Source organism: Pteropus medius, unplaced genomic scaffold, assembly GCF_902729225.1.
Source record: "Pteropus medius unplaced genomic scaffold, Ma_sr-lr_union100, whole genome shotgun sequence".
In the NCBI taxonomy this organism is placed as follows: domain Eukaryota; kingdom Metazoa; phylum Chordata; class Mammalia; order Chiroptera; family Pteropodidae; genus Pteropus; species Pteropus medius.
In genome coordinates, this window is record NW_024346667.1 from 3,926,917 (window position 1) to 3,954,106 (window position 27,190).

Genomic DNA, 27,190 nt, shown 5'->3' on the forward strand with positions numbered 1-27,190 from the left:
CCCTTGTCACAATGTGCTGAGTTTGAGTTTTGCTGATAGTTCAACAGTCTCAGCAGAAGTGTTTTGCTAACTACAAGGTCAGGGTCCTTTTGTCCTCTTGTAAGCTCATCCTGACAAGTAGGTGACATGCGATTTGTCCCATACCTGGTGTTAACTTGGAGTACTTGATTTGAGTGGACTGTGCCAGATTTCTCCACTCTGAAGTCACCATTTTATATTTTGTATATTGTGGGGTAACGCTTTGAGACTATGTATGTATCTGGGTCTTCCCCAGATTTTTATCTAATTTTTTTAGCATCTATTGATGATTCTGGGCTGAGTAAGTTATTACTGTGATAGTTGCCAAATGGTGATTTTTAAAAATTTCATCATTTCTTTCACATTTATTAGTTGGCATTTTGTTGCAAAGGAGAGCTTTCCCTTCTTGCCCATTTACTTATCCCCTCATTTATCTCATCTGTCCCTTTATGTTGAAAACCTTGAGCTCTCACCCAAGCCTGCAGTTTCACCTCCACCCTCGAGCGCTCGTTCTAGTCTCTCCCTTTCCCTGTCTCTAAATGACTTCTCTCTCCAATACGAGGAACCCAGCTCCCATCACCCTCAGTGCACTCACCTGCTGGCTCACGTTCCTCACCACACCAGCCACCCCCTCACTTAGCAGCAGCAACTCTGTTGCCTGCATTTTAAATGATCTTTTTTGTGTTCTCCTTAGAACCTGATTTCTCATACCTGGAAGCACTGGCTCCCTACCAGCCCTTGGCCATGAAATGCATTTACTGCCCCATTGATACACGACTGAATTTCATCCAAGTGTCAAAGCTGCTTAAAGAAGTGCAGGTAACCAAGGAAATGGTGCTAGTGTTTTCCCGTTACGTCCCTGGCCGTTACCTCTGGGGCTGCGCACCTGTGGTGTGAGGGGAGGGGTACGTCGCTGAGTCTTGTTCTCACTTCTTAGCGTTGGCAGAGGTAACATGTATTAGTTACCTTTCACACTTCAAAGTAGTAAGCTGTACACCTTGAAAGAAGGTTCATTCTAAAGAAATCAAGAGTAGAAGCAGCATAACAGCTATTTTATTATTATTATTATTATTATTATGGTGACATTGGTTAACAAGATCCAATAAGTTTCAAGTGTAAAATTCAACAGTTACGCATACGTACATATTGCATCGTGTGTTCACCGCAATTATTTCTAATGGGGACCATCTGTGTCCGGTTAAAAGTAAATTGTCCGCTCCCCCTCCTGGAAACATTCATCAAGCTGGAAGACAGTTTAACTGAGACATGGATTGGGCCTTTGTTGTACATTCGGGTTAGTACCATAAACGGTGTCATCTTGCTTTTTATTAGAGGTTTGTTTTGGTTTTGTTCTTGTTTGTTTTGTTCTTGTTATTTTTTTGTTTTTGTTTTTGTTTTGCATTTTTAGCCGTAGAGAAAGGGAAGCAGTAATTGGGGGGCAGCGGGAGATAAAAGGAAGAAATCTGCACAGGGCAGTGTAGAGAGAGCAGGGGTGACTGGCTGGCAGTTCAGGGATTCACCCTGAAATTTTTATTCTTCTCACCGCCTCACACCCGCCACCCCACTCATCTCTCCTTTCCCTGGTTACTTGAGTGTGAGAGAAGGAGAGTTCAAAATGGCCTGGAAGTGGTGAGCCTGAGCGTCCAGGAAGATAGAATTAGTTGAGGGAGGGATGGGCCTCACCTCCCGGCCTCCTCTCAGTCTTCCTCTCCCTTTGCCCTTTCCCGCTGGTTCCTCAGCCCCTGCACGTGGTCTGTCCTGAGCAGTACACGCAGCCGCCCCCAGCACAGTCCCACAGGATGGACCTGATGATCGACTGCCAGCCGCCGCCCATGTCCTATCGGCGAGCCGAGGTCCTCGCCCTGCCCTTCAAGCGGCGGTACGAGAAGATCGAAATCATGCCGGAGGTGAGCCATTCTCCTTCTTGTGGTTAAATTTGGGTTTTCTGCTTGAATTTCTAGAAGACGACTGTGGGTTTCTTTTGGGTTTGTCAGACATGGATGAACCAAAGAACATAGACCCTACGCAAATAAGTGGGCAGAGGTAGGATTTTTCAGAGCCTTCTCATTTTTTAAGTAGTGAAGTAACAGCCGTTAACATCAGAACTGGTGCTTTTATTAACGTTCTGCGTGGGACCCAGGCCAGAGCCTCAGAGAACACAGACGCCGATGCCAGCTCTGTCCTTCGCCACCTCAGGGCTGGGGCTTTCTCCTGCTTCCTGGTCCTCGTTTATGAGTGAGGGTCGAGTTTCACCAAATTCAGAAATGGAGGAGATAAGAGTTGCCAAAACATAAGCAATGTAAACTTTTGTATACATTACAGTATAAAGGTTTTGCTTTATTAGCATGATCTATTAAAGTCTAAATGTTTTATAGTTATATGAAATAAAAGCCTGTTTTAATGGAGAAAAAGTTAAAAAGCATAGCATACAGTTGGGACAGTCGAGGTTTGCTGTGCCTGAGTGGCTGGCCAGAGGGCAAGGCAGGAAGAGTCAAATGCTCAGATGCTTCAGTGACAGCCTAGAAAGCTCTGTAGGAAGCTACTTCTGTCTTCCTTTTGCCCCCTGAGACATGTTTTTTAACAAACAGTGAAAAAGAGGTAGGAAAACTTAATAATTAAAAGCAGTGTCCCCAAAATTCTCTTTGAAGTTCAGAATAATATCCAGATCTTGGATTTGAAGTCTAAGTTCCTTAAAGGTGCTCACTTCCGTGGCCTTGACAAAGGCTGGTGGTGGAGCAAGGCCGGGTGCCATTAGTAGGGACCCAGTTTTCAGTACATCTAGTCCTTTCCAGAATTAACCTAAGTTGTTTTTTAAATTAAGAGCAATAGATAAAGGTGATCCAAACGAATTTCAAGAATTAATTTAGATAACATTGATTCAGCAACACAAAGCAAACGAGATATTTTTTAATGCAAGCAGTCCTGTTTTTCATTAGGACACACATAAGCAGATAATCATCCACATTTTGTATTGATTCTTGTTTCACTCATGGATCCTTGGGAGAGAGCCATCGCAGGATGCGTGCTCTCAGCAACCAGTGCGTGGCCAGAATGAGGGAGCAGCAGTGCTGCCTGTGAGCCAGCTGGAGAGATGGCCAGTGTGGAGAGAGCAGGCAAGGACGAGGCTTGCCACGGTCAGCCCACCTGAGAGCCTGGAGTGCGTGGCAAATGTAGTCACTGCCAGCAAATCGTCACCCATTAAGAGGGGGAGGTGTTGACTATTGGGAACAATCAAAAATACTGTCTTTGATTGGTGATCAAGATGAAGTAATCAAGCTAGGTGATTTCAGCCCAAACAAAATTATAACTTTGAAGCAATGATATCAGTTTTCTTAGAGCCGTAATTGGTCATAAAGATAATTTTTTTAAAAGGTGAGTCACAAACACATTAAGCATTAAACTGGTAGAAAGGTGGATACGGCTTCTCAGGTAGACTACTTCGAGGGTCATTTGGATGCTTGAGGCCTGCCAGTTCTTTAAAAGGAAAAACATTTTTTGTTGGAGCTTATGAACGCAGCAGCTCAAACCGTGTCTCTTGGCTAAGCAGTGGACTTGCATTTCTCTCTAGTTACAGCTCATTCGTGAGGGAGGTAGCCAGGGCTGCCTCTCCCAAATCTCCTGTCGCTGGGTGCCCTGGGCGACATGCAGTTAGCTCGCAGCAGGTGCTCCTGTGTCCCTCCCTTTTTGGCCACATCCTGTCAAGACCCAAGAGAATAAAATTTCGATTGGCTCTGAATTTCAGGTTATCTTTTTTCCATATTTCACCGGCCCAGCCCCTTGGTTCCCCTATTTAATTATAATGAAAATAACATGTTCACTGAGCCCTCCCTGTGCAAAGTACTAAGCACTTCCCATGGATTATCTCACCCCGTTCTTTGATATAGGGACAGTTATTCAGTTTGACGTGATCTCAACAGGCAGGGAAAGACCTTTTCCATCTCTGAAGAAACCTCAGATGATCACTGTGTTCCCCAAAGCATGTTCCTGACAGATGTTATGTATTTTGTCCTTTAACCTAATTCAGAGTCGAGCCCCCAAGTAGATTCCAGTTATTGTGGCAGGAAGGCGCCCAGCCTGCAGCCTTCCTGCTGGGAACGTGGTGGTACTGAGTGTAATCCTCGATCAGCAGCAGCAGCCTGCCCCTGGAGCTTGTTAGAAACGCAGGTTCTCAGCCCACCGCATTCCTCAGTGGGCCCAGCAGTCTGAGTGTCGACAAGCCCTCCAGATGCAGGCTGAAACTGGAGGCCCCCAGTGTAAGGAACCTGTTCCATGTGTGCCGGCTTTCAATACTAAAATGCAAAAGGAGGCCAGAATGTTTCCGAAGACAAAGACAAAAATACGAAAACATCTCTAGAGAAACCATCTTACTAAAAAATTTCTGGCATTTTTCATTCCCAAATTTATCCTCACTCATGATTAAATAGTCCATGTTAGCTTTTCTGTTCCCATTTAAAATCACCAGAAGAATAAATCTGCCTGTTTTCCTTGTGACAGACACTGAGCCAGAGAAGGAATTGACTTTGGAGGGTGAGGTGCACAGCACCCTGTTCTGTCCTTCATGGACCGCCCCGCCCCCCACCCCCCCAAATCCTGTAGGAGGAGACTCGTAGCTTTGACCCTGAGACCTGCCCATTCCCACCTGTGCCACTGCAGATCCCGGGTCATCAGCTTGGTCTTCCTGCTAGTTGGCTGGGGCTCTTCTGCCCACATGTCCTCTTGAAGGCCGGAGATAGAAAGAACGGCTCTTTGCTGTAGACTTCAGTTGCCCAACACGTTAAGTTGATGTCGCCTGTGCTGGGATGTGTTTTGTTTCAGTAATTTGGCATTGATAATGGGGGAGAGATGAACGCAAGTCTCCATTCCAAAAAAGAGCCAAGTTCTTGTTTTGTTGTAGATGTGGAGCTAACCATCCCACTTCTTGTTATGGTTGTTTAATGTGATTTTGCTTTTCATTTTCTCTGCATTTTGCTCATCTCAAAATGAGAGACTGACTGGTGTCTTTGGGTTATTTTTGTCTAGTATTTACTTTGTAGCTTAGTGTTGTGCAGTGGCTCGGGTTGAAGGCCTAGGTTTAAATTTCAACATGCTAAGCTAGCAACTTTCTGGTCTCAAGACTTCTTAAAAATTAAAGCCCCAAAGAGCTTTTGTTTATGTGGGTGATATCTATTGATGTTTGCTATATTAGAAGTTAAAACTAAGACATTTAAAAATATTTTCTAATTCATTTTAAAATAACAATATAAGCCCATTAGATGTTAACTAAAATCTTTTGTGAAAATATTTCTTAAAAAAAAAAGAATGAGAAGAGGGGGCACTGATTTACATTTACAGATCTCTTCAATGGCTGCTTGCGGGAGCCCTTAGAGGTTTTTAAGAGCTACTGGAGAAAGAGAGTCGCTTGGGAGCCCCTGGGAGATGTAGATGAGGTTGTGGGGGGGTCAGAGGCTGAACCCTCGGCAGAGCGTCGGCACGTCATCATCTGGGGGTTGACTGACGAGGGAGAAACACAGGGGTTGGCACCCTGAGATCCCAACATGAGATGGCATGTGCTTGAGCTGGGTGACTGCAGCGTTTAGGGGCCTCTGGAAAAGCGCTCCAAAGTCTGGGCCAGGTCTCTTCCTCTTCTCAGCCCAGTGTATCCGCTGCCACCACCCATTTCCTGTCTTCTCTTTTGTTGCAAGATTAATATAGAGATAATCTGCATGATATATTTTTAAGTTATTTTTAATTTACCTTAAAGTTTTTTGGTCATTTTAGACTGCAATAATGTAAATAAAAATTTGAAAGAAAAGAAAATGAATAATGGTAATGTTTAAAGGCTCAGCTTTATGACACGGTGTCTGGTACCTTTCCTGGCAGGCTGGCAGGGACATGAGGTGCTGCTAGCCTGGTGGCCATAGTAAGCTGACCTTTGGGTGTCCCCATCCATCCCTGAGCTCTACACAGAGGGAGGAGCTTCAGCCGCCACGCCCCGCCCCAAATTAGAGTGAGCCTGACCGAAACTCCTGTTTGTTTCCAGCTTGCAGATTCCCTGGTACCCATGGAGATTAAGCCTGGCATTTCCTTGGCAACCGTTTCGGCCGTGCTGCACACTAAAGATAACAAGCATGTTCTTCAGGTATCGTGGGGTGTGGCGGAAGGCTGGGCTAGAATCCATGAGGATTCTCCAGGGCCTGTGAAAACTATGACCACAAGCACCACCCCCAGAAAGGCCCTAGCATTCCAGCCAGCTCCTAGGACACTGTGTCCCAAACCAGCAAAAATCAAGAGACTAGACTAATGGATTAGATGTGAAACAAAGAGGGCACTGCCTATAAACTCTTCACTACTTATTTCTCTGGCCGCATGCCTTGGAGAGAGAAGGGAAGAGAAACTATTATTCATAGAGATAGGGCCACACATCATCCTAAGTGCTGCTCACAGCTCTGAAAGTGTGGCATCGCTCAGCTCCCACTGGCACGTTCATTAGACCAGTGCCGATCAAGCACTCACCTTGAGCGCTGCAGGGCACTAGGTGGGTGCTGTGGGGAGACTTAAAAAGCAGCAGAGACAGCCCCTTCCCATAGGAGGCCTGGAAATATAAAGCATGCCTGCATGCTGCAGTCGGTGCCCAAGGGCCTGGGCACCTGGTGCACGGACTCCACACACTGGGGAACAGCACCGTCACCCCAGCACCTCAGGCCCCATTTTCGTGGTGCGTTTACTGCTTGTGGCGGAGCTGTTTTAAGCCCTCGTCCTAAGCTTAAGCTCAGAAGAACTTTCAGTGTTGGACTGTTCTTTCTGGACCACTGCATGTTATCGTGCTAGGTCCTTAATGTGCAGTGTCTTTTTGAATCTTCACAAAATTCTCTCATCACCATTTTATAGGCAGTTTCTCTGACCTTCATTTTCTTGACAAAGGTTCCAGAGCCAGAAGGGTTTCAACCAATTGGTCTGACCCCACAGTCCTTTTTGCCTCTGTGCTGTTGCTAGATCTGTGGTTGCTAACAGTTTATTAAGAATTTACTCAGAAAATATTGAATTGAATCGATTCAAATTAAAAATAATTTTGATAAAAGATAACTTGCAAATTAAGGTGTTGAGGCTATGTGGCTAGTTGGCATTAGCTTGCTTGTACTGGAACTCCAGATGGAGCCGCCAGCTAATAGGGATCCTGAATGCGAACGCCCACTGACGTGTTACAACTCGGATGCCACCAGGCCCTGGGGCCTTTGTTAGGGAAGAGGTTCCTGAGGGCAGGGTAGGTTCACTGTGGTTCTCAGTGTGGCCTGCCTTGACCTCTGCTGCTGTGGGGTGGCGGGGAGGGGGCTGGTTCTGAATAAGATCCCTGTTTCCTTCTGCACTAGCCCCCGCCCAGGCCTGCACAGCCCACAGGTGGTAAGAAGAGAAAGCGGGCAAATGAAGACATTCCAGACTGCAAGGTTTTGAAGCCTTTGCTGAGCGGCTCCATCCCTGTAGAACAGTTCGTGCAGACCCTGGAGAAGGTGAGTGCGTGAAGTCTGCACTGTCAGAATGGCACAGGAACAGTTGTTTCCTGTTACAAGGAATATGTTTGTGCTTTTTAGTCTCCACTGTTCGAGCTACTGTCCCTGCGGCATTGGCTTGGTCCAAGGTCATGCCAGAAGAGAGTTAGAAAGGTGAGAGAAGAGTGTGCCCTCCTTCCTGGGAGGCCCCCACCCCCCTACCCCACCGCTTCTCTGCTGGCCGCCTCCCCATCACGCAGCAGCTAGCTGGATGACTACTTCACCAGACTCCATTTTTTATGGGAACCAGACTGAGGACAGGCCTTTTTTCAAAAACCTAAATGTGACATGAGCAAGCTGGAAAAGGCCAGGATAAAGGTGCATGTGCCCCAGCTAGAGCCTCACTTTTCTACAAGGAGACCTCTGCTGTCAGAGTCGGCATGGCCATGTCACAGGAGATGAGAGTTCTGGGGCTGAGTGTCAGGATTGTGGGCAGAGGGCATCAGTGTTGCTGGGTCCCTGGGATTTGGGGAAGCAGGGCCCAGCAATTCTGATTGGGGGAGGGAAAGAGACGTAGGCTGTCATCTTGGAGGATGGGGTTTCCCGGGGCCCAGGGGCCTGGCACGGAGGCTGGAATGGACAGCCCAGCATCCCAAACTCCTGAACCCAGGCACTTGGATGTGCTTCTCAATCACAAAAGCTTAAGCAGGTTATAGAAATGCTGTTATGTTTTGTATGAGTTTTGCATGTTTGGGGGCTTCTTTTAAAGTACAGTTGACCTTTGAACACCACAGGTTTGAACTGTGCGGGTACACTTATACGCAGATTTTTTTCAATGAAAATATAGTTAGCCCTCCATATCCCCAGGTTTTGCATCCAGATTACCCAACCTCAGATTGAAAACCATATCTTCGATTTGCAAATGCAGAAAGCTGACTTTTATATAAGGAATTTGAGCATCCACAGATTTTGGTATCCGCAGGGGCTCCTGGAACCAATCCCCGCAGATACCAAGGGGACAACTGTAAATTCTGGGGGAGTCAACAGTTATGTGTGGATTTTGGACTGTATGGAGGGTCGGTCCCCCTAACCCCTGTGTTGTTCAGGGGTCGACTGTACGTGGAACTGTGGTTGAATTCTACTGCTGTAGTAGGGCCTAGGCTGAAGAATCATACTGAGTGTCAGAAATGCCAGTTTCTGGAATGTTCAGTTTAGCTAAGTCTGGGAAGTGTCATTTTTAGAATTTTCAGTTGCTGAAATATCCTTCTGCCTTTCAGTGTGCCCATCAACCCCTTTCTCTCTTCTTTTTCGAGCAGCATGGCTTCAGTGACATTAAAGTGGAAGACACAGCCAAGGGCCATATCGTCCTGCTCCAGGAAGCCGAGACACTCATCCAGATTGAGGAAGATTCAACCCATATCATTTGTGACAATGATGAGACGCTCAGGGTACGACTGCGAGATCTTGTCCTCAAATTCCTACAGAAGTTCTAAATGGAACATCTAAGCCTTCTCTACTTCCCTGAAACCCAACAGTCCTTCACACTGGCTGCCCAGCACAAGCCAGCTGAGGAAGGGCAGAAAAGGTTAGCCATGTCTTTGTGGTATTCTCTGGCTTAAGGCAAAAAAGGCTCTTGAGGGACATTATCAGGAGTTATGGCCAGAATCTCCTGGTCTGAATTTCTAGCACTGTTTCAAGCAAGAACTTTTGCTTTAAGCTTTATACTCATTTTCTTCTTTCTTCCCAAGTCTGGCTCTCCTGAGGAGCCAGGATGGTAAGGCCGCGAGCTGAGAAGTAGCATAAAAGTGACAGAAGCAGTATTCTAAGAGGGCAGAGATGAGAGTGACTAACTTGTTGTCTTAAGTGGCTGGTGTTGTTTTTCATGGTTTCACAAGCCTTGGGCAGAACTAGTCTTTGATTTTGTTTTACTTGTCTATAGTGCTGCACCTAGGAAGACAGACAAGCCCCCAAAGTTAGTAAAATGAACCCATTTATCTGTATTTTATATTGTAAGCTCGTTTTGTTAATAAACTTATTTTTTATAGAAGTACCTATGCTCTATTGAATCGACAGTTTATACTGATTTAAACCCTACAGCAAATTTTAGTTTGGTGAGTCGTAACCTGTTTTTTTTTTTTTTTTTTGTAAAACTCAGATTTTTCTTAAGTTGTATAAAAGGTGCTTAACTTTAAGCTGTGTCTATAATGAAAATCCCATCCTTAGCCTTCTGGGGAAAGATCCAGAACAAGACCCTTGTACTCCACTAGCTGATCTTTGCCTGTTACTGCCTTTCCCACAGATCATCAGGATTCTCTGCAGTAAGCTGAGCACTAAACACAGATGCCCACAGACCCACTAGTAATAATAGTAAGCTATTGCATTTGAAATAATGCTGCTTCCGAATTGTTTTTAAACAATTTTAAACAGATATTTATGAGATAACATCTAATGTAACATAGCATCGTTTGTAAGTCACACGCCAATTTTGCAAATATTAGTATGCAGGGGAGTGAAGTGCAAGTCTTAGCACTGGTCAACTATGGTCGCAGGCCCAGCTCAACCTGCTTTTCTTAATTTTTTTAGGCTGGTTGAAATTCAGCCCATGTCAGTCCTCCAAGTTGGCTAGCAGCTAAGCATCACAAAGGGATCTAGTGACCCAAGAATTATATAAAATACTGTAGAACTACTTGCTCAGGTTTTACGAAGAGTTGACTGTCACTTCTCTCTCTGGAATGGAAATTTCAGTGAGAATGAGTTCTTCATTAAAGGAGGAAAAAGCCACTTTCATTTATGCTATTTCCAACTGTGCCAGGCTGGGGCATCAGAATGCTTAAATGGGTCTCTGTTTTTGAAGTTACAGGTCATTCAAATCAAGGGGCCTAAGATGTGTCTACAGAGTAAACTAGGAGCCTGCAACCATGAGAGAAGATAAACATTACAAGAGATTTAGTTTTGCAAATTTAGTTTAGTTTTTAGGGGATGAAAAGTATAAATAAGCATCACGTGTAGGCAAAGTTGTTTTAAATCTTGAAAATTCAAAAACTATAAAATAGAGCTGAAATCAAAATGATTATTTTACTTAAATGTTCTAATGATACATCCAGGAATGACTTGGATTTGTCCAAGTTTAATTTCTATTTAAGGGCTTGATCAGTAAGGAGGAACTTGATTACTGCTTTAAATCTTTCTAAGTGGTATATCTATTGTCATGTAACAGATTACCCCAAAACTTAGTGGCTTAAAGCAACCAATAATATCTCACCGTTTCTGTGGGTCAGGAATCTGGTGTGGCTCAGGGTTCTCACTCCACAGGGCTACAGTCAAGGTATTGGATGAGGAAACTGAGGCACAGAGGCTAAGTAACTCCCAAAAACACATAGCCAATAAGTGACTTCTGCCTTACCATATGTCGTATGTGAGTACTGGGGATCAGGAGCTGGCCAGGAAGGGGAGACATGCCTATCAGTCCATTTCTTTTCAAGTAAAGGTAACAGCTACTCTCCTTAATCCCTAAAGAACTTGAAGTTTTCGAACCTCTCAGTTGTCCTATAAAGGCAGGAGTTGGCTTTTCCAAACTATAGTGAAGTATCAACAGAAATAAAAGTGAAGAAACTTCCAAAGCTCTATGATAATATAGTCATATGAGCCAAGCAAACTGGTGAGTAGGAAAGGGGGGCACTTCTTTTCTCTGGCCCTGAGTCCAGTTTTTCCCCTGTAGCCTTAAGGAAAGTTGAATTGTTTCATGCCACACTGTGGAAAGGTAGGAAACACCTGATGGTCTCAAATTCATTGCAGTGGAATGGTGGGTAAATAACATTACTCTTATACAAGGTTCAAATCAGGCAGAAATAACCAGCAATAATTCTAAAGGAAGTCACAATTAAATCCTGAAGATAAGCAGTGTAGAACTGAGCCAAAAATGTCTAATCTTGCTGGAGGCTAGAGCTGATCATGAGTTTCTTCTCTAAAGATTAAGAACCACAGTCTCCACTGCTTCTTAGTAGACCATTATAGGTTTTAATCACATCATAAAAATATTTTACCATCTATAGATTTAATGCAATCCTTATCAGAATTCTACTGGCATTTTTCACAGAAATAGAATGAACAATCCTAAAACTTAAATGCAACCACAAGAGACTGACTAGCCAGAGCAATCCTGAAAGAGAACAAAGCTAGAGGTATCACACTTCCTGATTTCAAGCTTTATCATAAAGCTACAGCAATCAAAATAGTATGGTACTGACACAGAGACCAATGGAAACAGAATCAAGAGCCTGGAAATAAACCCACACATATACAGTCAACTAGTATTAGACAAGGGAGTCAAGAAGCCTCCATGGGGAAAGGAGAGTCTTCAATAAACGACAGTGGGAAACTGGATAGCCACATGCAAAAAAAATAAATTGGACCCCTGTCTTAACACCACTCAAAAATTTACTCAAAAAGGATTAAATACTTAGATGTAAGACACAAAACTGCAAAACTACTAGAACATTACATGGGGGAAAGCTCCTTTGACATTTGACACCAAAAGCTCAAGCAACAAAAGCAAAAATCAACAAGGGAGACTACATCAAATAGTTTCTGCACAGCTAAGGATACTGTTAACCAAATGAAAAGGCACCCTACCAAATGAGAGGCAATATTTGCAAACCATCTATCTGATAAGGGCTTAATATAAAGAACTCCTATAACTCAATAGAAAAAAAAGAAAATCTGATTCTAAAAGGGGCAAAGGTCTTCAATAGACATTTTTTTCAAAGAAGACATCCAAATGGCCAATAGGTATATGAGAAGGTGTTCAATATCACTAATCATCAGGGAAATGCAAATCAAAACTACAATGAGATACCACCTCTTACCTGTTAAAATGGCTGTTATCAAAATGACAAGAGATAAATCTTGGCGAGGATTTGGAGAAAAGAGAACTCTCAAACGTTATTGATGCATATTGATGCAGCTGCTATGGAAAACAGTATGGAGGTGCCTCAAAAAAATTAAAACTACCGTACGATCCAGCAATTCCACTTCTAGGTATATATTCAAAGGAAATGAAAACAGGATCTCAAGGAGATATCTGTGTTCCCATTGTTCTCTGCAGCATTATTCACAATAGCCAAGATATGGAAACAACCTAAGTGTCTGTCAACAGATGAATGGATAAAGATACTGTGGTCTCTATATGCATGGAATATTAGTCAGCCATGAGAAAGAAGGAAATCCTGCACTTTGCAACAACATGGTTGGACCTTGAGGGCATTATACTAAGTGAAAAAAGTCAAACAGAGAAAGACATACTATATGTTTTCATTCACATTTAGAATCCAAAAAAGCTGAGCTCAAAGAAATAGCAGAATGGCGGTTTCCAGGGCTCGGAAGTTGGGCAAAAGGGGAGATGTTGATCAAAAGGTACAAACTTCTAGCTATAAGATGAGTGAGTTCTGGGGATGTAATATACAGTATTGTAACTATAACAAAACTGTAGTATGGACTTGAAAATTGTTGAGAGTATATCTTAAAAGTTATCACTACAAAATTGGTAATTTTGTGAGGGGATAGAGTTACTAACTCTTACTTCTCAATATCTATGTGTATCAAACCTTAAATGTACATGTTATATGTCAATATCTCATTAAAGTGTGGGGGGGAGGGACATTTTACATGTATTAAACATTTTTGAGTCACAGGACCATAGGTTTTTAAAAGGTGTCTTGCCCACATCTCGTCATTAAGCATATAAAATGTTTCTATTATGTTGCTGAGGCCTCTGAAAAAACATAATTCTTATGTTAGCAGGATTTATTCTTTACCCTTCTCCAATAAACCACAGTAATAATCCCTAACTCATTTATAAGTCTTCCCGACATACAACTGTGAAATCAACCACAAATAAGGAACTTTGATTCACATAATATATAGTAAATTTTGGGTTACTAAACACATTATCAACTAAAAGTTTGCTAACATTTTTTAGATTATAAATTTTAATTTAGTAACTACAGTGTTCACAATACTTTGAAAATAATGAACTTTGATTTCACAAAGTCTTTTCAATCATCAGTAAGCCTTTCCAATCATCACTGAGCATTTATAAGCACCTATTATATTCTGGGAATTGTGCTGTCTCTGATGACTTTAGCACACCAACATAATAGACCAAATGCAAGTTTCTCCCAAACTTCTCATAACTACAAAGGAGCAAATTTCCAGGACCATGAGCAAAAGATTGTTTATATAGAAAATCCTAAGATATTTTTACAAAGCATTTACTAGAGTTAATAAAATTAGTTACCGAGATTGCAGATCACTCATAATAGTGTGAAAACACATACTCAGGAATAAACTTTCAAAAGATGTGTAAGATCTCTACCCTGAAAGTCTTAAAACCTTGCTGGCAGAAATCAAAGATACACCATGTTCATGGATTAGAGATTCAATATTAATATTTCACTTCTACCCATTGATCTACAGATTCAATACAATACCATCAAAATCCCTGTGGATAACAACAAAAAAACAGCTCAATTTAAAAACTAGGCAAAGACCACAACAGACATTTCTCTATTCAATATTCTCAACGAATAAATACAAATGGCCAATAAACACATAAAAAGGTACTGAATATAATTAGTTATTAATAAGGGAAATGCAAATCAAACCCATAATGAGGTGCCACTTCATACCTACTAGAATAGCTATAATAAAAAATTTTAATTAAGTGTTGGCAAGATATAGAGAAATTAGAACCCTCGTGCATTGCTGGTAGAATATACAATGGTGCAGCTGCTAATGAAAACATTTTGGCAGTTCTTCAAATATTGAGTTACCATATGATCCAGCAATTCTATTCATAAGTATATACCCAAAAGAATTGAAAGCAAGGACTCAGATATTTGTCCACCCGTGTCCGTCCAAAACCGCATTATTAATAATGGCCAAAAAGCAGAAGTAACCCAAGTATCCATCGATAGATGAATGGATAAAGTATGTTACATATACATACATATATGTATATATATGGTGAAATATTATCCAGCCATAAAAAGGAATGAAATTCTAATGCATAGAATATAGAATACTCTTAAAAACATAGTAAAATAAGCTGGACGCAAAAAAACTCAACATTGTATGCTTCCATTTATATGATTGTCCAGAACAGACAAACCGTAGAGACAACACAGAGGTTGTCAAGGGCTGAAGGGAGGGATATATGGGGAGTTTTTGTTTAACAAGTGCAGACTTTTTGTTTGGGAAGATGAAAAAGTTCTGGCAATTGCTAGTGCTGATGGTTACACATTGTGAATGTACTTACTGCAATTGAATTGTATTGTAGCCATTTTTAAGTTGTGTATATTTTATGAGAATAAAAATTAAAAGTGACAAGCTAATTCTGAAATTTATGTATAGAAATACAAAGTGACTATATTACCAAAGCAATCTTGAGAAAGATGAACAAGTTGGAAGATTTATACTACTTTATTCCAAAACTAGAAAGCTGCATTAATCCACACAGTATGGTACTGACAACAAGGATTGACCAAGTCAGCATAACAGAAAAAGCTCAGAAACAACCATACTTACACAGTCACTCTGTCTTCAACAAAGGTCCCAAAGCAATTCAGTGGATAAAAGAAAGTCTCTAACAAATGACTAGATACTCATATAGGAAAAAAGAATTAGAAGCTTGACCACTATCACTCAACATACACAAATTTTAATTTGAGATGGATCCTAGACCTAAGGATAGAAGCTAATTCCATAAAGCTTTTAGTGGAAAACAGAATATAACATCTTCATGACTTGGGGTAGGCACAGGTTTCCTGAGTCAAAGAAAGCAGTAAAAAGAAAAAAGTTATAAATTTGACCTCATCCAAATTCAAAATTCAGAAGATTCCATAAAGAAGAATACTTACAAAACCTGTATCTGACCATGGGCTAGTTACTATCCGGGGTAAAGATAGTAGTCCATTGTCTAGAATTCCTGTAACTCAACAATGAAAACAAATAGTACATCCATGATCTACATGAATGGAATAATATCCAGCAATAAAAAGGAAATGAGCTATCAAACCACAAAAAGATGGAGGAAACTTAAATGCATGGTGCTAAGTGAAAAGCCAATCTGCAAAGGCTACACACAACACAATTCCAACTATATGACATTCTGGAAAAGGCAAAACTATGGAAACAGCAAAAAGGCCAGGGGTTTGGAGAGAGGGAAGGATGAATAGGTGGTTACATGTCACTATGCTTTTGTCAAAGCCCACAGAATACTGTACAAAGAATGAACCCTAATGTAAGCTATGACTTTAGTTAATATGTCAATATTGGCTTATCAATTGTAACAAATGTACCACATTAATTCAAGATACTAACAGTAGGAAAAATGGAGGAGGAGCTCTACTTTCCGCTCAATTTTTTGTAATTCTAAAACTGCTAGAAAAATAAAAGTCTACTAAAAATGTATTTTAAAAAAGACTAAGTTTTGTTTTTTTTTAATGGGCCGATCTATCCAGATAGTTCACAAAGGAAATATATATGAAGGGTGTAAGCACATGAAAAGTTCTTAATGTCTTAGACATCAGGGAAATGCAAATTGAAACTACAAGATACCATTACCCACCAGAATGGCTGAAATCAGAAAGACTGGCAACACCACAGATGGGCGAGGCTGTGGACACAAGAATTTCTTATTCAGGGGAGCACAAAATGGCACACACGGGAAAAGGCCTGGCAGTTTCCTATGAAACTAAACATACATACACCTACGTTATCACACAGCAATTCCACTCCTAGGCATTACCAAAAAAAAAACATAAATCAACAAAAAGACTTGCACATGAATCTTCACAGCAATTTTATTCAGAATAGTTCCAAGCTAGAAACAGCCCAGTGCCTATCAACAGAATGGACAGATGCTGTTACACTACATTTGGGAATACTACTCAGCAATACAAGAAAGAAATTACTAATACATATAACTAACATTCACTGGATCTCGAAAATTTTATGCCAAGTTTCTAGAAACCTTACACAAAAAAGTAAAATTTGTGTGACACCATTTATATGAAATTCTAGAACAGGGAAAACTAGTTCAAAATTTTTTTGAAAAATCAGAACATTGGTCATCTCTGGGATGGAGGTGGAGACTGACTAGGAAGGAAGACGAGGGAACCTTCTGGGTTTGCTAGTCATGTTCTATGTCTTAACAGAGGTTTAGGTTACATAGCTGTATGCAGTTGTCAAAACTGAAGAGTGTACTTAAAGATTTGTGCATTTCAGTGTGTAAATTTAATATGTAAATTTTATGTAAAACATATAGAAACTAATAGTGACCTCCAGTTAATGATGTGTGTGCTTATGTATTTAGAAGGAAATGCATTGACGTCAGTAATTTACTTAGAAATATACCAAAAGTAGGATGGATGAAAGGATAACTAGAGAGATGGATATGTAGATGGCTACACAGCATGTACAGTAAACCAGCTTCTAGGTATAGGTTTATCCTATAATGGAATATTGGGAGCAATAGTAAATAAACAGAATCTAAACAGTTTAAGCTCTAACATGACAACCCTTCAGTGTGACCAGGATTTATACTCTTACAAATACAAAGACAAATAGAGAAAGGTAAAACAAGTGGCATAATTAAAACAGGTCAAGAAGCAAGTGAAACTAAATACCAAACCAAACCTGGCCTACGGCAAGGCTTCCCACCTTAATAATCTCTTCTGGAATCTACTCTGTGTCTAAGTCTTGGCATGCTCTTATCCTCTTGTCAGTGAAGATTTAAATAATAAAAGTAGTGAATATAAGACTTCTCAGCCATCCAGTGCCAAGCTTCCCTTAACTATCTTGTTAATACATTAGCTATACTGAATTCCAGAAGCATTATAGTACTGATTACTATTCAGCTTGTTGCCAACTATTTCTGTGACCCTCTAGTTGTTTTGTCAAATCATTCATTTATCAAAAAACTATTCAGCACTTACTGTTATGTGCTCTAGTCTCGAAGCTTACAGTTTGATGTAGGAAGCTGAGCTATAAACCATTACAGAGCATAGAGGTAAAAGATCAGGCTGCTCTAACGGGAGATGGGGAGAGGTGAGCAGTGACTTCTTGGAAGAGAAGCCGCTCTACAGGCAATGCTCCAGCTGAGTCTTGAACAATGAGTTCTCATTAAAAAAATGGAGTGCAGAAAGAGCCGCTAAGAAGTTTACAGTATGTTCATTTCTGTTGTGTGCCAAAGAGTGGACTCTTCACATTTGTAAACTTTCAACATTTCTTTACAATGTGGGCATGATTTTTGCCATTTTATAGATGAGATGAAAGTTTAGTTTAACTTGCTCCCCACCAGTTTAATGTGATCTACTCTCGAGCCATACCCTTAATTTCAACATTATCCTTTTAAACATTTTTGTAAATATTTTAGAGCTTTCAATTTCAGTGACGATAATATCAACCATTAACAGTGACCACTTTAAGAAGGAACTGACAAGAACCTAAGTATACATGCTATCTTTGTGTACACTAAAACCGCCATTTCTCCAGCCTCATGCAACTTCCTCAAGTCTCTCTGGTCCCAAGACAGATTGTAACAAGGAGGTGGATGGTTAGACGAATAGGAACTTCGCAGCCAAAACTCCAGACCCAAGTCGGCAGTCTCACTCTATATGACATTATCCACCCCCCTCACCTGCCACAAACCTGATCAATGGTCAACCCTACTTGAGGAGTACACTGACTTTTAGGTCCCACACATTCCAGGGATCATCAATGCAAACCAAACTCCCTCCCAACTGCAGAGCCCAGGCGAGGAGCACCCCCCAACTCAGCTTTTCTCTGGCTTCCATGCTCTTTCCTATCTCTATCCATCTCCTCCAATGCCCATGACTTGGTGCCCTCTCGAAGATGGCTCTGATCCCACAACCGAGCAGAAGTCTAGGAACACAGACACCAGAAGAATTGGGTTCTGACAGTTAAGAAGCATCAGATGCAGATTCTTTTAGTGACTCCCTATACGTCAACAGAACCACCTCTAGCCCAACTCATCCATTCTAAGCAAGCCCTCTCCTCTAGACTGGGAGCACATGCACACAGGAGCTCCCCTCACCACACACACACACGTTTTTAAATTACCATGAAATAATAAAGGTGACATATATGCCACTTGCCATCCTACACAAACCAGTTAAATGACACCAAAGTTCCTATGTAATCAAATGACTAATCCCACAAATGGGCACAGGCAAGGCTGCCCATGTCAGTGCATGTTTACAGTATCACCTAGGTTCAGGTACGCGGGCTGCTCCAGGACCAATCACATAGCCCTTCTCACAGAGGGGTGCCGGGGGCGGGGGGCGGTCCCAGCTGGCCATGCATTGGTGGGTCCCTGGAATCAGAAAGGCACCTTCTGTGAGGTCACTTTTCTGTGCCTGCAGAGAAAAATCACAAAAGACCTCCAAGCTCCTTGAGTTAGTCTCCATTTATTTTATTTTTTTTACAAAAACCCAATGTAAGACCATTGTGCTCATGATTGGAAGAGGAGTGGTGGGGTGATGGACGTAGGATGGATATCAAAGAGCTTCCCCCTTCAGAATAGCATCATTTCAAACCAGGAGCTCCCTGAGCACACAGGCAGGCAGCTACGGAAGGAGCTGCTCGTATCTGCCAGACAGGACCCGCCACATTGGTGCGCAGACCCTGGCTTGAGATGTAGTCCGCACGGAGAACCACAGCCATTGGTGCGCATGCTCAGGACAGCCTGCTAAGCACCTCAGGAGGTGCTCGCTTAGGGGGATGCCCCTCACGGTGAAGGGCAAACTGGCTGGCTGGAGATCAAGGGTGTCCTGGGCCCTGGGAGCCAAGATTGGCAACCGGGTATTACCTGCAGACAGCTGAAGAAACCCATGTGGATCTTTTCATGTTCCGGTGAGTCACAGGTGATGTAGGCAACATTTGGGTTTCCCAAAGTGGCGGATCAGCATCAAAGGCATTCTGAGCATGGAGCTGGGCCTCTCCCTAATCCACCTTGCAAAATGCAGCAGCCATCCTCCAGGAGCACCTAACCAAGCAAACTGAAAGATCCAATTGCCCTGCTTCTTGCTGCTGAGTGTACTTTAAGAACACAGCCGGTGTCCACCAGAGCCTGTTGTCTGAGGTTCTTCACATCAGTGTCTGTTCGGGTCCAAACAGTGCTCTTTGTTGGACTCTCTACCATCATAACCCTGAAGTGCACTTCGATGTTCTCCGTAAGCTCAGACCACTTGGCCACTGGATCTAACAACAAGCGTTCAGGGGCCCAACAGTCTGGCTCCACTAAAGGAGGTCTTAATGCGGACTGCTCCCTTCTCACCAGGCCCCACCGAAGGTCAGTTTATGAGTTTCTAACATTAAAATAAACGAGATAAAAATAGCAGCCACATACATAGCTCAAAACACCATACTCTTTGGCTTCCCAGAGGGAAGAAGGCTACTGCTAAAAAGAATAATGTCAGAAGTCAAGGAAAGGGTGTTAGAAAGTTAGGATGCAGGGAGTCTGGACCCTTTGCAGGGCTGCTGAGGAGCATAACTCAGTTTCCTAGGCAGCTGCCTACCTAGGAGAGAAGAGGCAGTGGGAACCTCTGGAGGACGCAAGTCCTGGGAGCAGCTCTGGTCCTGTTTGCCGGTGGAGAGGTCCCCTTAGGGCAAGCTGGCCCTACAGGTGGGTGGTATCTATAGGACAGAACCTGGCTTCAAAATGATACTTGAAAAGAACCAATTTGGTACAGGCAGGTCACAAGAGAATATGCCCCTAAGAAATAGAAGCACAGGACGTCGAAGTCTGGGGAAGACAACCAGTTTAAGGCATGTGCATGACCAGGACAGACCTGAGCATTGTTTGGCTGCAGGAAACCACCTATACTCAACTCTGCTGGAAGGAAGTGGGGTCCAGAAAAATGGCAGAAATCGGGCTAAATCCCTGCCCAACACCACTAACACGCTCTTCCATCCCCCTACTGCCACCACCACCAAAAAAAAAAAAAAAAAGATTAGCTTATTTTCATTTCAGCCCAGGGAACAGAAATTCAAACCCAGAGTAGAAAGTGGTAATGTGGGATGAAAATGCCTGTTAAATTTCAAGTGGATTTGAGCTGAACGTAACAAATATCCTCCTATTGTTCTGGCACTTTCTGAACCTCAGGGGGTCCTGGAACCAACCAGACAATAGGGATCCAAACACTACAGGTAACATAGGACTCAGGTCTAGATAAAGGTGGAGGGAAGGTGAATTTCACCAAGGTAGATATCCCAAGGCAGGTGGTGCCTTGCTGTTCAGACTTCCCGGCCAGCCGGGTGGGAGCTGCAAAGGACGCTCGCCTGTTCTACACTACAGAGCAGGCCAACCTGCAAACTGCTCCAGACCACACCTGGAAGCGCAGCCTGCCAGTTTTACACAAGAGACAATCTTCAGGAAAGCCTGAAGCCCAAGCACAACATGTATTTTAAAAGGAGGGCCGGACAAAAAGAGCCATTTGGGAGTGCTGTCTTTAGGTCCCCTTCCTTCCTCGTTCTTCTCTTCCAAACAGGGAAGAGAATGGAGAGCAGGGACAAGTACTGGGACAGCATGACTGAATAAATCCTCAAAAACCATCAAATCCAGCTACTCCCAAAGGTGTCAGTCCTCCCCAAGGACTCAAGTGAGAGGAGATGCGAGTTACAGATCGCTGGTTGGCAACAGAACGGGAGAAGGAACAAATTGACAGATCTTAACTCATCCGGGGCCCCATTAGAGGGCTAGCCTGGCGCTCTTTTGTCTCTGCACACAGATGCCCCTGGGGAGGAAGGAGATGAGCTTTAAGGATGAGCCAGACAGATACCACAAGGCCAGGATCCATCTCCACCAAAATATCAAACATCAGGAGCCTTGGTGGGACACTCACTTTGTGAGATAGGCAGAAATTTCAAACCCCCCCCCAATATATATATATATATATGTATATGTGAGTGTGTGTGTGCATATATATATATACATATATATATATGCACACACACATATATACACATACATATGTATATATACACACATATATATAAATAAGCCTTGAATGGCAAATCTGAAACTTCTTTTTAAATAATAATAGTTGTTACTGAATTTAAAAACCACAAACCAGCTGTCCTGGGCTTATGAACTGCGTGAGTGACTCTCCAGAGTCCTCATGTCCTCAGTGTAAGCTATCAGTCAGTGCCCTGTGTAGGGAACCCTGTGTCCTCTGACCAGGGTTCTAGGCCCAGTGTGGCCATCTCCAAGAGAAAGGCAACTACTTGCTTTCTACTCCTCCTGCTGCCTCTCCCAGCAGAGGGTCTGGGCCACCCACCCAGTGGATGTCCCTGAGGTCCTTCAATGTCTAGAGACTTTAGGAGCCATCTCCCTCACTCTGCTCATCCTCTCCCCAAAACCTGCAATGCCCCTAGATGAACTTGAAGCACTTGGTCTTGTCGTGGGGCAGGCGGGTCTTGAAGAGCACAGAGTCCACCCTGAATTGAGTGTACAGTAGGGGCATATAGCCATACACCTTGACAAAAAAGTTGATACATTTGTGCCGCTCATGGAAGTGGGAATCATCGTGTGACAGGGCCTGAGGGCATCCTGGGCATCGGAAAGTCCACCGCGAGGTCACCTGGGAAGAGGGAAGCAAGAGCACAGAGTAAGAATCACCGGTACTAGTACTGACAGAAACCCTGCGGCTTGGCCAGTGCCTCCACGTCCACGGTGAAGATGATGACATGCACTCGCGGAGACAGAGTCCAGGGCCCCAGCCCAGAGCTCTCCACCCGCCGCGGATGCAGTAAGGATGCTCTTCCCAAACGGCCTACATTTAACAGGTATCAAAAACCTTACATGTGTAGTGTTGCCTCTCTTAGTAACTCTACTTCTCGTGTTTATCTTGGTTGCATGGCAAAATATAAAGTTGTTCGTTTCATCAGTGTTCTTAAGAGCAAAATACTGGAAAACTACCCATCAAAAGGGAACTAGTTAAATAATTATAAAATCCTATACATCCATTTATAAACATTTAAGAAAATTATATATAAAGACATGGGGGAAATGGTCATATTATAGTTTAGTAGTTATTATGAAATTTCAAGCAATTAGAAAAGTCTGAAGAATAATATAACAGCTTTACTACCATTAATGTGACAAACCAAACAACATAAAAATCCCCTCAGCACAGAATACCTGAAGAAGCAGGATAAAATATATAAACCGTCTCTTTAAAAATATGGCTGAGAATGAAATGAAATATAGAATGAAAGAAATAAAACCCTCAGAAGCCTAAACAATGAGAAAGCCTGGATCTAATGAGATAGCCAGGAGCGTGGGTCTTTATCAGGCTGGGAAAGCCAAGAGCTGTGAAACACTGAGACCCCATGGAAGGCTGCAGGATGGAGGCAGCCCCACAGAGATGGTAAGGCAATGTTTTCTTCTCAGGAAACAGCACCTCTGAGAATTTATAACCACAAGCTGGCCCTCACACATTTGAGACGAGAATCTATGTCACTTCTGTGTCCTGAAAAGCCCCAAGATGCTAATTTAGCTTAAACAGGTCTCCAGTAGATGGTGATCCCAGGCACATGGCAGAAGCATACAAATCCTTTCATCAGATGTAAATTCAGGCCTCAAAGAAACACTGTAAGTAAAAACCAAGGACTATGGTCTCACAAAGTAATAAAAAAAGGAATGAGCCACATGAAGGAAAAATCTGCAGAAACAACAGAATTAGACCCCAAAACATTGCAAAACAGAATTATAATAAAAGTGTAACAATAAATGTGTATAATATTACAATGAAATTTTGAAAGTTCTTAGAGTCTGATGGAAGAAATGAGGGACTATCAAAAAGTCCTGGCAGATATGGAGAAAAACAAAGAGAACAAGAGAAATGATAACTATATTGAACTAAATCAGACAATGTATGGGTATGAAGAAAAAATGAATGATGAAAACTATACTAAAATTATTACCCAAAATGGAAAAAACTGACAAAAAGCTTTAAAAAAATATATAACAGCGAAGTTAAGAAACATGGAGAAGTGCTACAGTATGATTCCATTTATATAAAGTTCAAAACAGGCAAAACTGATCTTGGAACAGAAAGACACTGACTTCCTGTCATTCTCCCAGCTCGACTTTCTTCCTGCTCCCAGAGCTGGGCCTTCTCCCTCCTGGAGCGCAGCATCCTCTTGGACACTGGAGGTGGAGTGGAAGAACCTCCCCTGCTCAGGAAGCCTGCCTACTCACCCTCAAGACAGCCCTCTGCCTCTGGAGTGTCCACTCTGTATGCTTGAGGCTGGGAGGTTTAGGCTCAGAAGTGTGAGAGCCCAGGGCCACCCGAGGGCAAATTCAGAAAGCTCAGAGGAACTGTACAAATCAGGCCAGGACAGCAGGACAGGGCTCGTCACAGCAGTGACCACAGCAGAATACACACATCTCCGCCTTCCACCATCCCCCGGTCTCCTGTGCTGAGTACTAAATGGGGCTTTGGAATCTTTCACCTGCTCCACTGGTTCTGTTCAAGCTCACTTATGGAACACGGTTTTTATTTCTCCCTGCTCACCGAAGACCAAGCATTGACTTGGAGGCAGCTCACATGCCCCGCTCCTCTAACCTCTCCGGTGAGTGGGACTTTGGATAAGGGAACTGTAAGGCGTAGACCAGTCTAAGGTTTTTAGGTGCCTATCCTCAGACTCCGTGGTCCAGCGGTCCCTGCCAGGTCCAAAGCCTCTCTTATGGGCTTCATCAGGGAGCAGGTGTAACTTGTCTGGCCACTTTCCACATGTTCAGCCTGTGCCCTGGGTGTGGGCTAGTTATACAGAGTCAGCAGGGAGGTCCTCATGCTCCAGCCAGCCTTTCTGCCCCAGAGAATCATGGAATGTGGTCCAAGAATGTGGGAACTAAGAGTTGAAGGCACACCATTTGTTCACGTATGGCTGTTTGTTGTATTCGGTATATAATTCTGCTACATGATTATTATAGTTAAAAAAAAAAAAAACAAAAAAACAAAAACTAAGAAAATCTGAACAAAGGATGGACTTTGGTAATATAATGTATCAATATTGGTTCATTAACTGTGATAAATGTACCATACTGATGTAAGATGTTAATAATAGGGGAATCTATATGCGGGGAGGGGTATATGGGAATTCTGTACTGTCTTCACAACTTTTCTGTAAATCTATTATTAACTTCAATACAAAAAAGTTTATTTTAAAAGTAAGCCATAGTGTTTGGGGACGCATACTTAGGTGATAAAAGTATAAATAAAAACAATGACGTGGATACCACTAATGTCATGACAGTGACTGTATTAGTTTCCTAGAGATGCTTAACAAATTACCACAAACTTAGTGACTAAAAAAAAAAAATTTATTCTCATAGTTCTGGAGGCTACAAGTCTGAATGAAATCAAGGTGTCAGTGAGTCCATCCTCTCTCTGTCCCATGCCTTTCTTTTAGTTGCCAGCAATCCTTGGCTTGTAATATGATTGCGGATATAGCAATATTTATCACATTACATAATTATAGTACAATATTATTGTCTATATTCATTATACTATGCATTAGATTTCTATGGCTTTTTTACTACTTATTATAAGTTTGTACCCTTAAACAACATCAATCTTATGCCCCTCCCCTGGCAAATCCTTATTCTGAATAAAGCCTATTTACATTCTAGATCTTTCTCCTCCTTAAAAAAAAAACATCACATAATTCAAAGCAACAATATAAAATTAGCTCCCTGTTCTTTAGTCGAAACTGTTAAACTATTATCATCGAGCGAGCACTACCAATCATAAAAACCAGTCATAACTTTCTCATTTTAACAAAAGAGAGAACAGTTCAATAGCGAAAACTTGAAGCAAAAAAAAAATTTACTATTTTGAAACATAAAATAGTATATATACCTGATACTATTAAAATTAGGTAAATTAATAAAAGTATTTAGTTCAAACTGGTTTTATACTATGAAATACATAATTGGACTCAGAATTTGAAAACATTCTTAACCTACTGAGCCTTTAATTTTAAAAAGGTCATCCTAATCTTGAATGGAACACCTCTTATATTCCCGTAAGATTGCAAAAATTCAGAGAGAATACTTATTCCTCAAGTTTTCATTTGGTGAGAATCATATATAACATGTGCAAATTATTTCCATCTCAATCTCTAAAGAGATAGTTTAGCTAATGAACACTTGCCTAATAATATAGTAGACAAACATGCTTTAATGAAGATGAAAAATTCATCATGTCTGTAAGAGTAGAGTGACTGACGATATTATTAGGTACCTAATCAGAGACATTAAATTTTCATGGATATCTTTTGATCTACTAGGGAGGTATAAATAGAAGCATACATCTTGGCTGAAGTCCAGTCCCTGGGTACATAAGAAAGGATAAAGAATAGAAAATTGCACCAATCATTAATTTCTTTCTAAGATCTTGCCTCCCTAACCTTAAAGTTTGCAAAGAATTGTGCTTTTTCATTGTTTAATATCAGATCTGCCACTGTACCTGGAAACATACTATTTTTATTGAAATAACTGTGGACTTTTATCATTCACATTTAAAAAAACACACAATTTGGTCTACTAGTTATTGTTTTGTGAGGCTTTATCAGAAGGCTCAGGAACAGAGGAAGCTTTGGGGGTAATCAGGAGTTGAGTTATAATTTGAGCTATGCTTGAGAAAAGGTTTGATTACGTATAAATGGATGCATAAGGCCCCAAAATGCTTTTCAAAATGCTTTAGTGCATAAGACCTAGTGTCCTCTGGTTACCACCACTCTGCTTCCCATTTACGATATGTTTTGTCGTTATTAATACAGGCTGCTGGTTACTTAGTCTAGAACTTATCTTCAACATATAAGAAGAATGTAATATGCACCCAATTATTATTTACTTGTGGCACTAAGGATTTCCATAAAAGTAAACTTATTATTTTATAAAATGAAATTATATGCCTTTTTAACAATAATGAAAATTAGAGCCTAATTCGTTTATTAACCTTTCTAAGGACATCAGGTGTGATTCCACAAATACTGACAGAACATAGTCACTAAATACTAGTAATTTGAACTGACATGAAGACTCTCTAGTATTAATCCTTGCAAGGCCCTTACCGGGCCTACCCTGACCCTCACCAAGAGAGCTTTCACATGTCTGAACCTGCAGTGATGACAGAAGGGGTGATGAATCTGGTCTTTCTGTGCACTGAGTATGAATTTAGTATCTTCTGGTCAAATCTATTCATCAACTCAAAGGCAAAACAAAACTCAAATTTCTAGAATTTTGTTTTTGTTTTGGAGTAAATCCTTATACCAGTGATCCGCACCCTTTTTGGCACCTGGGACCAGTGTGCCTATGAAAATCCAGTGCCTTATGATCTGAAGTGGAGCTGAGGCGGTGATGCTAGCACTGGGGAGCCGCTGCAAACACAGATGAAGCTTCGCTCGCTCACCTCTTCATGTGACCTGGTTCTTAATAGTACCAGTCCATGGCCCAGGGGTTGGGGACACCTGTCTTATACAATACTTAATTATGTACTAGACACTATTCTTAGAGCTTTACGTAAATTAACTGAGAAATTCTTAAGTTTTTTGTGCTATGGACTCCCTTCCACTCTGGTTTGGCAACCTGGTGAAGTGTGAGGACTCCACTTCTGAAT

At 41.9% G+C, this 27,190-nt stretch overlaps 2 protein-coding genes across 13 annotated transcripts in view; one reads left to right on the forward strand and one right to left on the reverse strand.

The window, feature by feature from the left end:
- Positions 1-10,935, forward strand: part of INTS9 (integrator complex subunit 9) — an 81,686-nt gene extending 70,751 nt beyond the window's left edge. For 4 of the 6 annotated variants that reach the window (XM_039875866.1, XM_039875867.1, XM_039875868.1 and 1 more), the window contains 5 exons: positions 713-837; positions 1,758-1,925; positions 6,038-6,136; positions 7,365-7,502; positions 8,798-9,144. In XM_039875866.1, coding sequence (XP_039731800.1) covers positions 713-837; positions 1,758-1,925; positions 6,038-6,136; positions 7,365-7,502; positions 8,798-8,974 — 707 coding nt within the window. In that variant the 3' untranslated portion in view covers positions 8,975-9,144. Of the gene's footprint in view, positions 1-712; positions 838-1,757; positions 1,926-6,037; positions 6,137-7,364; positions 7,503-8,797; positions 9,532-10,925 lie in introns of those variants that run through there. The other 2 variants (XR_005655634.1, XM_039875864.1) reach the window with 2 other exon arrangements.
- A 10,661-nt stretch (positions 10,936-21,596) lies between these two features.
- EXTL3 (exostosin like glycosyltransferase 3) overlaps positions 21,597-27,190 on the reverse strand; it is a 53,904-nt gene continuing 48,310 nt past the window's right edge. For all 7 annotated transcript variants that reach the window (XM_039875858.1, XM_039875862.1, XM_039875860.1 and 4 more), the window contains one exon: positions 21,597-22,144. In XM_039875858.1, coding sequence (XP_039731792.1) covers positions 21,935-22,144 — 210 coding nt within the window. In that variant the 3' untranslated portion in view covers positions 21,597-21,934. The remainder of the gene's footprint in view (positions 22,145-27,190) is intronic.